Below are 14257 nucleotides of genomic sequence, written 5' to 3' on the forward strand. Positions count from 1 at the left end.
GTTATAGCCTAAATTGAATAAAGATATTTTGACTTGACTTTGACTCTGACATGCTTCGAATTACCAGAGGGTAATACATTTACATCTTTCTTACCGACTTCAAAATAAGAGAGTTTTTTATGTTTATTACCTCAGAACTCTGTCATTTATGAACCGATTTGGATGCTCGTCAGTTCGTGGAACAGCAAGGTTCTTTACCCGTTATTACAGGGAGAGCACGCTGGAGTCCGTCCGTGCGTGCACGCTGCGAGGCCAGCTGGAACTGGTGAAGCTGGACGAGCCCATCCCCATCGCCGAAGTGGAGCCCGCTTCGGAGATCGTCAAGCGATTCGCCACAGGTACTGCGACGAGATTACAGATAAAATGCATAGTGTTTTTCCATTCAATGTCTGATCCAACGGACTTCCAGGCGGGGGGCGCGTCTTCACCCGTATGTAGATAGTGTAATAATGTTCCATTGATCAGCACGAAGCGGTTTGAATGTGAACTATTAATTCGCTTCCATTGTCTGTATTTGTAAATCTCAAGCTCTCAAGGCTAGTGAATAGGCTGTTACTGAACCAGTGAGATACACCTTTGGCCTCATCTGCACTTAACACCAGGTGAGATAGGGGTCGATCACGGTCAGTTTTATGTAAAAAAAAAAACGACGGGACTCGAAGTGTCAATCAATTATTGTATTAAGAGCTACACTTTCTTATCCATTAATTGTCAATTACATGGACATGTTTTATAAAATGTTGCCAATCTAGGTTCATCTTGTATGACTTTTTGACACTTAAAAAGTCCAGCTTAGGAAAAATTACAGAAACGCTAAAAACCCGCTTGGCGGAGCTCCTATGGCATTTTGATATTATAATTTTTAAATTTACAGCATTCCGTGTACGCTCGATCCTGCAATTGTGTTTTGTTAAACAGGCGCGATGTCGTTCGGATCTATATCGTTGGAGGCGCACACGACTCTGGCGATCGCTATGAACCGCATCGGAGGCAAGTCCAACACAGGCGAGGGTGGTGAGAATGCAGATCGCTACCTGAACCAGGTAAACAAACAAGAACAAGGGTAGTTCTCCGTACATAACCATCTTACATAACTAGCACTGCTAAGGGCCATATTTTCTTACTTCTTATCTTACTTTTTATTTATATTTATAAATGTGAAAGTTTGTATGTGTGTGTGTGTGTGTGTGTGTGTGTGTGGTGTGTGTGTGTGTGTGTGTGTGTGTGTGTGTGTGTGTGTATGTTTGTTACTCCTTCACGCTGAAACGGCTGGATGGATTTGGTATGTAGATAACTGGACATCCGGAATAAAACATAGGCTACTTTTTATTCCGATATTCCCACGGGATAGGGATACAATCTCGAAACAACAACCGCTCGGCTTAGAGTCGTGAAATTTGACATGATTGTTTTTCATATGTAACGTCAATGAAAACCACGATTTAATTTTCGGGAATTCCCACGGGAATTTTTTAAAATCCCGAAATTTCAATTCAGCTGCTGGATCTAATGATTTACGTACAGTCACCAGCACCAATATCTGACACAATAAGCGTGCATAAATATCTGACACTTCTCTATTTCTAGGGCCGGAAGGACCTGTCAGATATTTTTGCACGCTCCGCTATGGTAGATATTAATGCTGGTGACTGTACGTATGTACGTACGAACACTAGTTCTAAATATATTGTGTTCCAGGACCCCGAATTCAACAAGCGCTCGGCGATCAAGCAAGTGGCTTCGGGACGTTTCGGCGTCACGGCCTCGTATTTGGCACACGCCGATGATCTACAAATCAAGATGGCGCAGGGCGCTAAGCCGGGCGAGGGCGGGGAGTTGCCAGGTAATACTGACTATTAGCTAGCCATGAAACTACCGTGAGATTCACTCATATTAAATATAATGACCCGGATAACTCACGTCTTAAATCGAGTTTAGCTCGACATGTTTCCGAAGACGAAGGGCTACGGATTAGCTCGAAACATGTCGAGCTAAACTCGATTTAAGACGTGAGTTATCCGGGTCATTATATTTAATATTAGCTAGCCGTTGTTTATTGTCATACTAATATTATAATTTCGCAAAGTTTGTGAGTATGTGTGTGTATGTGTGCGTGCGTGCGTGCGTGTGTGATTTCTGAAGCTATTGCAGAAAAAGAAAAAATGTTGTTACTTTTCTTCAGCTTTAATTTAATTTGCAATGTTTAAATGTTTGTTAAGGTCAAGTTTTACAAACCCATTTTTTATTTGTTTAAATATCTTTATTATTTGACAGAAGGAGGTGATTGTGAAGGTTTTTTTTTAAATGTCATTATAAATACGAAGAGATGGCCGTTTTAAATTGTCAAATCAGCGTGTGATTATACGTTTTATTTTTCAGTTTTATATTATCATGTTTAATTATTGTATGCATAACATGCATGTGTCCCTATTGATTAATATAATAACTTTTACGAATAATTATTATTTTTTCGATCGAGTGAAGTTTTCCATTCTCGTTTAGAGTCGTTAAATATAACCAAGAAAGCTTGTTAACTTGACGTATAATAAATGAGGCATAATTGCCGCATCTATGGCGTACGAGGCCCCGGGTAAAGTCTAGTTTGTTTATGTTCGTCCAGGTTACAAAGTGACAGCAGAAATCGCGGCAACCCGTTGCTCGTTGGCGGGCGTGGGGCTGATCTCTCCGCCGCCGCATCACGACATCTACTCCATAGAGGACCTGGCCGAGCTGATCTATGATCTCAAGTGCGCCAACCCGCGCGCGCGCATCTCCGTCAAGCTCGTGTCAGAGGTCGGGGTCGGGGTCGTCGCTTCGGGGGTCGCTAAGGTCAGTGGATTTGTGATTTATTTTTCGATCAGCCGTCGGTAATATCATCATCGTCATCATCCCAGCCTATATACGTCGCACTGCTGGGCACAGGCCTCCTCTCAGAACAAAAGGACTTGGGCCATAGTTCCCACGCGGGCCCAGTGCGGATTGGGAAATTCTCACGCACCATTGAATTGCTCCGCAGGTCTGAGCAGGTTTCCTCACGATGTTTTCCTTCACCGCAAAGCTCGTGGTAAATTTCAAATGTAATTCCGCACATGAATTTCGAAAAACTCAGAGGTGCGAGCCGGGGTTTTTAACCTACGACCCTCTGCTTCAGAGGCGATAGGTCAAACCACCAGGCCACCACGGCTTTTTTTGTCGGTAATATAAATAAGATTAATAATTAAAAAAAATGCTAAGAACGTCAAGTATTTAAATAAAAAATAAAACATACAACCGAATTCAAACAGAGGGTCGTGGGTTCAAACCCCGGCTCGCACCTCTGAGTTTTTTCAAATTCATGTGCGGAATTACATTTGAAATTTACCACGAGCTTTGCGGTGAAGGAAAACATCGTGAGGAAACCTGCACAAACCTGCGAAGCAGTTCAATGGTGCGTGTGAAGTTCCCAATCCGCACTGGGCCCGCGTGGGAACTATAGCCCAAGCCCTCTTGTTCTGAGAGGAGTCCTGTGCCCAGCAGTGGGACGTATATAGGCTGGGATGACGATGACAACCGAATTGATAACCTCCTCCTTTTTTGAAGTCGGTTAAAAATACAATTACAATAAGTTACAGATGTAGTGTAGATATAATAGTATGCCATCATATTTTATCGGAAAAGTTCTTATTCATCGTGATCTCTCAATTAGCTTATGTACCTATAGTACAAACGTTTTGGCCACCCGGACATCTTAAATCGAGTTTATCTCGACATGTTTCGGGCTAAGTCGTATGCCATCCTCTAGGAGCAACGCCGGGGTTTCGTCAGGTAGTCGCGCGAGCAGAGCGGTGGCGCGCAGTGCGAATGTTGCAGCAGCCGCCGAATCGCGTTGCTCTTAGAGGAAAGGCTACGAATTAACCCGAAACATGTCGAGCTAAACTCGTTTTAAGACCGGGTTATCGGGGTTTATTTAATTAAATATGAGTGACTATCGCGGTAGTATCATGTTCAAAGGAATTAGGATTGTTTTATCTGTATGTCTGTCTGTGTCCAGGGCAAAGCGGAGCACATAGTGATATCGGGTCACGACGGCGGCACGGGCGCGAGCTCGTGGACCGGCATCAAGGCTGCCGGGCTGCCGTGGGAGCTCGGCGTGGCCGAGACGCATCAGGTGCTCGTGCTCAACGACCTGCGCTCCAGGTAACACCAGAGACCAAGGGTAGAGACCCACTACACCGTATCATGCCATGACCATTTGATATCATTTAATAATATTGTAAATCTGTTTAAAAAAATATGTCTCGTTGAGTTTCTTGACGGATTCTTCTCAACAGAGGTTTTTCCGAACCGGTGGTAGATTTTTTTGATATTCATAAGTGCTTGTTATAGCCTAAATTCAATAAAGATATTTTGACTTTGACTTTGACTGTGACCGTGTTAGGAACGTATCAGAAATGGTATGTTAAGCGCATTGGTGGTGACAGACGAACAGACGGACGGACAGCGAAGTCTTAGTAAAGGCTGACCAGGAATGTAAAAAACCTGACGCGAGGGCAGCACTTCTACGTTTTATATTGCAACATTCTTTACAAACTATACGATTCCCATCAGTCATATTGACAACGGTATCGGTGATGGTATTTAAATGAATATTTTTTAATCCCTCGGACTTTTTCTATGACAAATACTTTTATACAGTGTGAATTATTTTTCTACCAAAGCTATGGATAATCTTCGGCATTTTAACGCACAAAGACACAAAATAACACTTTAAAATGCCACGCGCAAACAACGTTAAACTTTGACAGCAATAGACAGATGACATTTGAATTTAGTGTTACCAGTGCAATAAATTAGTTCTATTGGTTTTCCGCAATATGGTGAGGTTTTTTATAATTCTGGTCAGCCTTAGGGTTTCCGTTTTTACCCTTTCGGTACGGAACCCTAAAAATGAATGCTATGACGCGGTAAATAGTATAAATATCATATTTGTACGGTCTACATTGACGTACAAATAAGTTGCGCAGTTGTTGCATTTTACTTTGATTGCGTAAATTGGTTCATTACACGTCAGTTCACGTTTAACATTCATGCATGTAATGTGTGCTCGCTTTACTATCAATAAAAGTTATTATTCGGGATTATCAGTGAGTTCTTATTACAAAGTGACTCTACAGTTAGCAGCTAACAGTTCTACCTGGTGTATGAGCAATAGCAGCCCGTACATTATTTATCAGTGCTTATTAAATAATGTCGTGTTTTCTAGAGTGGTGGTGCAAGCGGACGGCCAGATCCGGACAGGTTTCGACGTGATGGTGGCCGCTTTGCTCGGCGCCGATGAGTTCGGATTCAGTACAGCGCCGCTCATCGCCCTCGGTAGGTGCTCTTAATTAAATATCACTTAATTTTTATAATTTACTTCGTTAGCTTCGTTAGCCCAAGCCCTCTTGTTCTGAGAGGAGGCCTGTGCCCAGCAGTGGGACGTTTATAGGCTGGGATGATGATGATGACTTCGTTAGCAAAATAAATAAATAATAATTAGTGATGGGCCGAATGTGGTTTGAACCGAATACGAACCTCGGCCGAATATTCGGTAAAAATAAATTTATTGAACTTCGGCTACCGAAATTCGGTTAAACCGAATGTAAAACGAATTTCGGCCCATGCCTAATAATAATATGTAATAATAACGCAGTTTAAACCACTCACAGGTAACCGATAATTAACTAACGATATAAAGATTGCTAACTGGCCTCTAGTAGCAAAAAAGTTGTTTAGTTTAAAATCTCGTCATCACCGCCTACCCGCTTTAATTCATAGATTTTTGTTGTTTGTGTGGTACCCTCTCTTACTTAAGTTAAATTAATATTGTTTTTCTCTATAAGTGACTTGTGAATCTTTTGAGAAAATAAATATCTTAAACCATAGTCTAATATCTGGTAGAATGGTGAATGGTGTTGCTCTGATGACGAGCTCTGGTTGAGTTCGAAACGCGTCAGCGTAGTGTGGAGGTGGAGGAACTGCATGTGAATACATTGTAGCAAAGACGTGGCTATCGTAAGGTCGCGGGTGAGCAAAGTAATTATTTACAGTTCATTAATATGGACCTCAGCTAAGTAAATCTTTTCGCCACCTAGTATTACTTATTTGTATTCGTTTCTATATCTAAATGGTTGTCTGGAAGAAATCGCTTTTAAGCGATAATACCGCGTATTGTCTACCCTGCATTTTGTCTTTATATGTTTGTTTGTTTATACTCTTTATTGTACAAATAGGAAAAACAAAAAGGTTACATAAAAAAAGTTGTGTTAAGTACAAAGGCGGACTTATCCCTGCAGGGATCTCTGCCAGTCAACCTTTGAGTGGTAGAGGAGCAATCAGAAAACAAGGATCGACAAATAGAGCAAAACATCTGAATAAATACGAGTATAAATAAATATATGTATGTGTAATATGTGTATGTATGTGATCTGTGGTGCTCAATCCCGCTAATATTATAAATGCGAAAGTTTGTGAGTCTGTTTGTTTGTCACGTCTAAACCGCTGAACTGATTTAGATGAAATTCAGTATACAGATAGTTTCAGTCCCGAGAAAGGACATAGGATAGATAAACGAATTCTACGCAGACGGAATCGCGGGCAACCGGCTAGTAAAGAATATTTGTATTGTAATGTAATGTAATGTAATGCCTGATTCAATGAGTAATGTTTGTGTCAGGTTGTACGATGATGCGCAAGTGTCACCTCAACACGTGCCCGGTCGGCATCGCTACTCAGGACCCGGTGCTGAGGAAGAAGTTCGCCGGCAAGCCTGAACACGTCATCAACTACTTGTTCATGCTCGCTGAAGAGGTAAGCAATAGGGCGTGTTAGGCAAAGCTCTGCGCAGGGGGCGACGCTAGCGCAAACCCATGATAACGTCAGTTCTCTTTGTATTTTGTCACCATGACAGATCATGACCAAAGAGTATTAGTACAGTCGAGTTCATGACTTGTGAGCAAAAATTTGATCAAAAATATCTGAACACGCTTAACAATAGATAACAATAGAGTCGTGTTCAGATATTTTTGATCAAATTTTTGCTCAAAAGTGTATGAACTTGACTGTACTTATAGAAATCATGATAATTATATTTATTAGTAACAAAATAACATGATATTTTACATCGATAGTTACGATAGAGCATATTTCCAAAAATTTTATTGAAATAATACGATAGGTATTATACGGCATTTAAGATACTCAAAAAACTGTTTCCGGTTTTGTGCAGCACTAACTCTGACGGGAGAAAATTTCAGTAATATTCCCTATGAGGGCTACTTGACAGGCGAAATATCGCTAGATGGCGTTAGTTTCGTGAGATTAAGTTATTGAACTAAATGAGCCAATGAGGGCTATCGCGAATGAATTCGCCGCTAGAGGCGCTAGTGTAGCGTGAGGTCTCCGAAATGTCAAATCTCATAGTTTTTGGGTGAGCTACGCGGGTTTATTTATAATAAGAAATTTTTTGTGAATATTTTGCATAACCTGAAATTAATTATGGCAATTATGCGTTACGGGGCAATGAATGTCTGTGTTTTGAGACAGTTTTGTCTTTCGGAAACTTTGTCCTCCCTTTTCTTCCGAACAAAACGGGACTAAGCAACACTGTGGTTGCTGGATATTTTTATGGTACGGTTTTAAGGTGTTTTAAATATGATTTTAATCTAAACTTTGTTTTAACGCCCGTAATAACAGACTCTGAAAGCCACACTTAAAAACCTCACGCAACAGTGCGCCATCTAGTGAGACAAAAAACGATAGCCCTCATCGCAAGCAAGACCGTAGCGTCAAACGGACGTCACGTTACTAACGCCATCTAGCGATATTTCGCCTGTCAACCCTCATTGGCCGGTTGGCTTTAAATAGTGGTTAGAGAACATGACTACGAAGCATGAGACTGGGTTCGATACCAAAGTCCAATATTTGTCTCGAGTTTTAGTTATTTAATAAGTTTACTTATATGTTTATCCAGTGGCTACCCATTGTACAGTACGATTACTTGGAGTTAACACTTGACAGATGGGCGTGCCTTCAGTCAATTTTCAACTTTGACGTCATACAAATAAAGCCATTTTTAGTATACCGCTACCCACGTTTACAGATTATGTAAAAACTTTTTTATTTGTATGACCTCAAAGTTGAAAATTGACTGAAGGCACGCCCATCTGTCAAGTGTTAGCATGCACGATGACGCCGAAAACAAATGAGATTTGGCAGTTTTTTTTTAATAATAGAGATTTTTGAGTTGAATAAAGCATAAACTACTATTCTTTCCATATCCACTTTTACCTCTGCATCCGCGGAGGTGAAACTCGTCGCCTCCGCATCCGCCTCCGCTAAGAACGCCTCCGTTACATAAAACCCTAATAATAACCAGCATAAAGATAAACTAGGTTGTTAATAGTACATTACTGCAGAGACCAGTAAGTAAGCCATCCTGGACGAGTAGAAGTTTGATGGCCTCACCTGGAATGATACGAGGCCAGGATGGCGATTACTGGTTGAAGCTTGTATAGTGCTTTTCTCAAAAATGATGATGATGATAATGATAATAGTGACGATGATGGTGATGATGGCATAGACCCATTTCAAAATACATACTAGTTAAGTTAATTACACCTAAATTTTTACAGGAACTAAACCAAACCAAATTTTTAAAGAAACCCGTTTACTGTCCAGGAAGTAAATTTCTTACTTACTTTCTGGACACTAGCAGCTAGTCTCCAAGATGAGTTACTTTCTACGACGTTTTTGATGACGTAATGGCAACATTTCATACCATTTATGAGAAAAACTACGTTTGCCTCATAATATGAATATTATGCGTTAGAAAAGTTTTCATTTACCGCCATTTTTGATGTTCAGTTTGTCTTGTTGCAAAAACTAGAATGTTTTGTTTTTACAATATGTCTGAAGCTAAAGCAGTGAATGTAACTGGACATAATCACGCATTATGTAACATTCACATGAATTATTGATTACTTGGTTAGTTTATTTGTAAATAAATTGGCTAGCTCTTAATCTCTTTGGGATTTCGAATAGATCATAGATTTATAAGTTAAACTTGTACTTGCCATCAGAAAAGTTTGTGCTATTTTGACGCATCCCAAAATTCGCAGCGTCAGCGTATTCATGTTTCGGTAAGAGCGATCCTATACGATATTCACATCAGTGCTTCCCCCAGGTACGCCAGCACATGGCCGATGTGGGCGTCCGCAACTTCCAGGACCTGATCGGGCGCACTGACCTGCTCAAAGTGCGCGAGAACAATGAGAATCCGAAGGCGCGCCTGCTCAACCTCAGTCTGATACTTAAGAATGCGCTGCATATGCGGCCCGGCGTTAATATACGTGGAGGATCCAAGACACAGGTCGGTACTTATATTTTAACCTTTTGAACGCCGCGGTTGGTCGACGCCCAAAAAAAAAATTTCGGAAAATCGCTCCATATGCGGCACGTAATGCCGACATAGCGCCTATGGCACGATTTTCAGCTGTCGCGTTTTGCCGACCGTGGCGGTCATAGGGTTAATAGAAGGAAAGAAAGAAGACATTTATTCAGTAATACAGAGATAATTTGACCTATTATTTTAATTTATTGCTCCTGTTACAGACAATTTCTGGAAATAATGAATAAAATAAGCACACCATAATTGCACTTGCTTTTTAAGGAACTTTGGAATTGGATGTTAAATGTCTCCTGTTTATAACTTAATCCTTTTTGAGGTTCCTTGCCTGAATGATCGAGACGGAGCCCTATTGCTGTCACTCACGTGTCCTGTCTGTCATATAAGTTTTACAGTCAAATAGTTGAAGGTACAGTCTTCAAATTTTCACAGTATAAGCATCTTGCCATACAAATTGTCAAAAAATATGATTTACTTCTCATGCCCGTATTTATGATGGACATAAAATGACTTTTTACGCTCTAGTGCATAAAGTAAAATCTTCGTCTAAGAGCAAGGCAATCAAGTGTACAACAAGAGCATAAAACGAGCCATTTTACCCGAGACTTTAATATAGCCACCTGAGCCGGTACGGCGAGGGTGGATAGACACGTTGAGAGGAAAATGGGTTTAATGCTAGAGTTTTACACTGCTTTTCACTTCGATGGCGAGGAAATGAAATAGCAACAGTGGAAACAATTGTTGATCTACTATGTACCTTTTATTGTTCACGCATTACTATTATAATCACAAATTTTTAGTTTTGTTTATCTTTTTTGATTGATTTGATTGATTTTTAGTTTTATATATTTTTTTAAACAACTTCTTTCTTTGTTTGTGGCTCTTTACACCTGATTGTCTTGGTCTTAGACGAAAATTTTACTTTATGCATTAGATCATAAAAAGTCATTTTATGTCGCCTAGATCCAGGATAAACACGAACTTTACGAGCATGAGAAGTGAAAAAGTTTTTTTTTTAATAATTCGTAATTTAAATGCATTAAAAAAATCAACAAAACTAAATTATTTAGTTCTGGCTACATGAACGACTTGGGTAAAATGGATCGTTTTATGCTCTCGTCGTACGAGTACAATGTACTATTCTGTTCGTTCCACCAGGACTTCCAGCTAGAGAAGCGTCTGGACAACCAGCTGATCGAGCAGTGCGCGGGCGTGCTGGACGGCACCAGCAAACGCGTCGACATCGCCATGAGGATCACCAACGAGGACCGCACGTTCACCTCCACACTGTCTTACCACATCGCGCTGTGAGTGGACCTTACACCGTTAACAGTGTACCGTAGCCGCGTACTGATAGTACAGACGTAATGAAATGAATCCCCCCCCCCCGCCCTCTTGTCCTGAGAGGAGGCCTGTGCCCAGCAGTGGCACGTATATAGGCTGGGATGAATGGCATGAAATGAATAATGTTTTGCCATTGTATTTAAGACATTCAAAAACCCACTGTACTCTTTTTAAACTATGCCGACAAAATGGTACAATAAAAAATTCATAAAAATTTTTCTTAGGGTACCTCCCATAGACGTAAAGTGGGGGTGATATTTTTTTTCTCATCCAAACCTATAGTGTAGGATATCGTTGGATAGGTCCTTTAAAACCATTAGGGGTTTGCTAAGACGATTGTTCGATTTACTGATTTGTTTGCATCGAGCGTCCCCCCCCCCTCTAAAATCTAAAACGGTCGGTGGAAAAATTTGCAAAAAATCAGGATGGTAGTAAGTATATCAAACTTACAAGGAAAACTATAACGGCTAAGTTTGCTTGAAAATTGTTAGTAAAAAAAAAAAAAGTTTAAGTGTAAATAGCAGTCTAAGTTGTAAAATATACCTAAACTTGAAAGATTCCGTATAAAATACGAAATCCTTAGAAAAATATGACTTATTTTTTTCGTAATGGCTACCGAACCCTATTTTGGGCGTGTCGGACACGCTCTTGGCCGGTTTTATTTTTATTTATAAAAACATCGATTTGACTTTTTTCTAATTTTTTTTTTTAGGAAATATGGCGAACAAGGTCTGCCTGACGACACTAGTGTGAATATCTCGCTGATCGGCTCCGCTGGACAGAGCTTCTGCGCGTTCCTGTCCAAAGGCATCACTGTTACGTTAGAGGGCGATGCTAACGATTATGTTGGTGAGTGCATTATTTAATACTATGTTGGAATTATGGGCTATGAAAACTAAGTTTAAAAAAGACAAAGTGCCAGTTGGATCCGCACGCGAAGGTTATGATAGGTACCACCTAAAAAAAAGGCGTGCGTGACGAAACAAACCTCAAATGCGGTACCATAGCTAAAAGTAAACGTTAAAAAGTATTAGTATGAATTACAATACGGTATATGACAACTCCTGATTTTGCCATATCTTAATATTATTATGAAAATATAGATAAACAGATAGTGTTTAGCGAAGAGAAAATTTAAATCGGTTGAAAATTGGATTTATAGCATTTTTTTGAAAAATCTATATACCTGTCTCTTTCTCAAACGCGTTTCTCTATGCAGCAAGTATGGCAGTACTGGCGTGTGACGTCACATGCCAGTATGTCTTTCTCTGTCTAATCTTGAATTTCAAACCCTCATAACTTTGTTATTTGTAAAGGTAGCTTAAAAATTGTTTTTCTATTCGATAACAGGCATTGTGTAGTTGTAATTTATAAAACATATACAAAATAGTCAAATACCGTATTGTACAATTTTTATTTGATAGGCAAGGGGCTGTCTGGAGGCACGGTGATAATCTACCCGCCTAAGAGCTCGCCTTTCGAGTCGCATCTCAACGTGATCGTCGGGAACGTGTGCTTGTACGGAGCTACGTCGGGACGGGCCTACTTCAGGTAAATATTACTATGAAAACCCGAGTCAAGAGGTGTTCGCGTCGACACTAACATCGCAAAGAAAGGTTTTTTCGCGTATTGCTCTTAAGAGCGTAGTTTAATGTTTGTACTGCTGGAAAGTGCAGCTCAGTTACTTGCTGCGGGGGGTGGCGGGAGGCAGCAACCCCCGAGCTTCGCCAACGGTATCTTAAATTTATGTAATAATAATAATTATTTTTCACACCTCTCCTTCAGAAAAGTAACTTTTCTTCCCTGACGAGAAGGAGCAAAGTGCAACTTTTCTGTTCAAGGCTTTTCTAAGTGTTTTATTGAAAATGCCATTTTTTAAAGTTGATAATTGGAAAGCCACGTCATTTTCTATGCTGGTTATTCTTTAATAATATTTAGAATTAATTTTTTCAAGTTTCTTAATGCTCGGTGTGAAAAGTTGTATGAGCGACTCGGGAGCAAAATTATTTTCATCTTGGGCGTTAACACTTGAATCCCTCATTACGCTCAGGATTCTACTTTAGAATCCCTCGCTACGCTCAAGATTCTATTGTAGAATCCTTCGCTACATTCTGGATTCAATGTACGCCCTCGCCGTAAATACACCATTTTGCTCCCTTGTGACACAAATAACTATTCTCAAATACTTACCTCTAACAATTTTATATTATTTTACTCACACGGGCAGTACTGGAATTGAGAACATTGACTCATTGTCTTTAATCTTCGTCTCGAGCTTTTTACTATGTACAGTCAACCAATTTGATTCCTAAGCCTTTACAGAATCGTGTTGTAATGACATTTAACGTCATGGCTATAGACAAATAAAAGTACATTGAGACCAGTAAGTAAGCCATCCTGGACGAGTAGAAGTTTGATCAATGATACGAGGCCAGGATGGCGATTACTGGTTGGCTTGTATAGAGCTTTTCTCAAAAATGATGATGGTGATAATGAAATGACGGTGATTGTGATGTGATGATGATGATGATGATGATGATGATAATGATAATAGTGATGATGATTGATGGTGATGATGATGATGGTAATGATTGATGATGGTTGATGGTGATGATGATGATTGTTTGTGATGATGATGGTTAGTAATGATGATTTTGATGATGATGATTGTTAGTGATGATGATGCTAGTTAACTAAACTACACCCAACACTGCCGCTCGGTCCGCGCGCTGTTTCAATATGGGTTCCAAATTTTTAAAGGAACCCGTTACTGTCCAGGAAGTAAATTTTATACTTACTTCCTGGACAGTTCGAGATTACTTCCTGGACACTAGCAGCTAGTCTCCAGGATGCGTTACTTTCTACGACGTTTTTGATGACGTAATGGCAAGATTTCATACCATTTATGAGAAAAAATATTCCATGGTGGCCCAGGTGGTTGACTGTAGTCGTGTGTTAGGGGGTATAAATGTGGTGTTTGTGACAGGGGCATAGCGTCGGAGCGGTTCTGCGTGCGCAACTCGGGCTGCGTGGGCGTGGCGGAGGGCGTGGGCGACCACGGCTGCGAGTACATGACGGGAGGGACCGTGCTCATCCTCGGCCTCACCGGCCGGAACTTCGCGGCCGGCATGAGCGGTACGGACTACGGCATTATTATTTAACTAGAGTTTACCCGCGGCTTTGCATGCGTTAACTATTCGATCTGGTAGTTACAATTGAAATTCCGGGATCGTACAAAATTCCCTTGGGAATACCCAAAATTTATATCGTGGTTTTCATTGAGGTTGTGTTAAGAACAACTGTCCAAAATTTCAATACCCTAAACACAGAATTTCAATTTCAAGATTTTGTCCCTGTCCCGTGGGAATATCCCTCGACGGGTCTATCCACCTTCGCCATACCGGCTCGGGTGGCTATATGAACGTCTTGGGTAAAATGGCTCGTTTTATGCTCTTGTTGTACAATCTACTATTTTAATCTGTTACGGTT

General features: G+C 40.5%; 1 protein-coding gene across 1 annotated transcript in view; it reads left to right on the plus strand.

Annotated features, from left to right (window-relative positions):
- LOC141433567 (uncharacterized) overlaps positions 1-14257 on the plus strand; it is a 93775-nt gene that overhangs the window by 60332 nt on the left and 19186 nt on the right. Inside the window, exons 21-32 of the mRNA XM_074095667.1 lie at positions 211-338; positions 919-1043; positions 1699-1843; positions 2621-2829; positions 4031-4176; positions 5243-5352; positions 6695-6828; positions 9203-9388; positions 10583-10731; positions 11481-11617; positions 12193-12319; positions 13755-13903. Coding sequence (XP_073951768.1) covers positions 211-338; positions 919-1043; positions 1699-1843; positions 2621-2829; positions 4031-4176; positions 5243-5352; positions 6695-6828; positions 9203-9388; positions 10583-10731; positions 11481-11617; positions 12193-12319; positions 13755-13903 — 1745 coding nt within the window. The remainder of the gene's footprint in view (positions 1-210; positions 339-918; positions 1044-1698; positions 1844-2620; positions 2830-4030; positions 4177-5242; positions 5353-6694; positions 6829-9202; positions 9389-10582; positions 10732-11480; positions 11618-12192; positions 12320-13754; positions 13904-14257) is intronic.

Source organism: Choristoneura fumiferana, chromosome 12 (assembly GCF_025370935.1).
Source record: "Choristoneura fumiferana chromosome 12, NRCan_CFum_1, whole genome shotgun sequence".
Lineage (NCBI taxonomy): Eukaryota > Metazoa > Arthropoda > Insecta > Lepidoptera > Tortricidae > Choristoneura > Choristoneura fumiferana.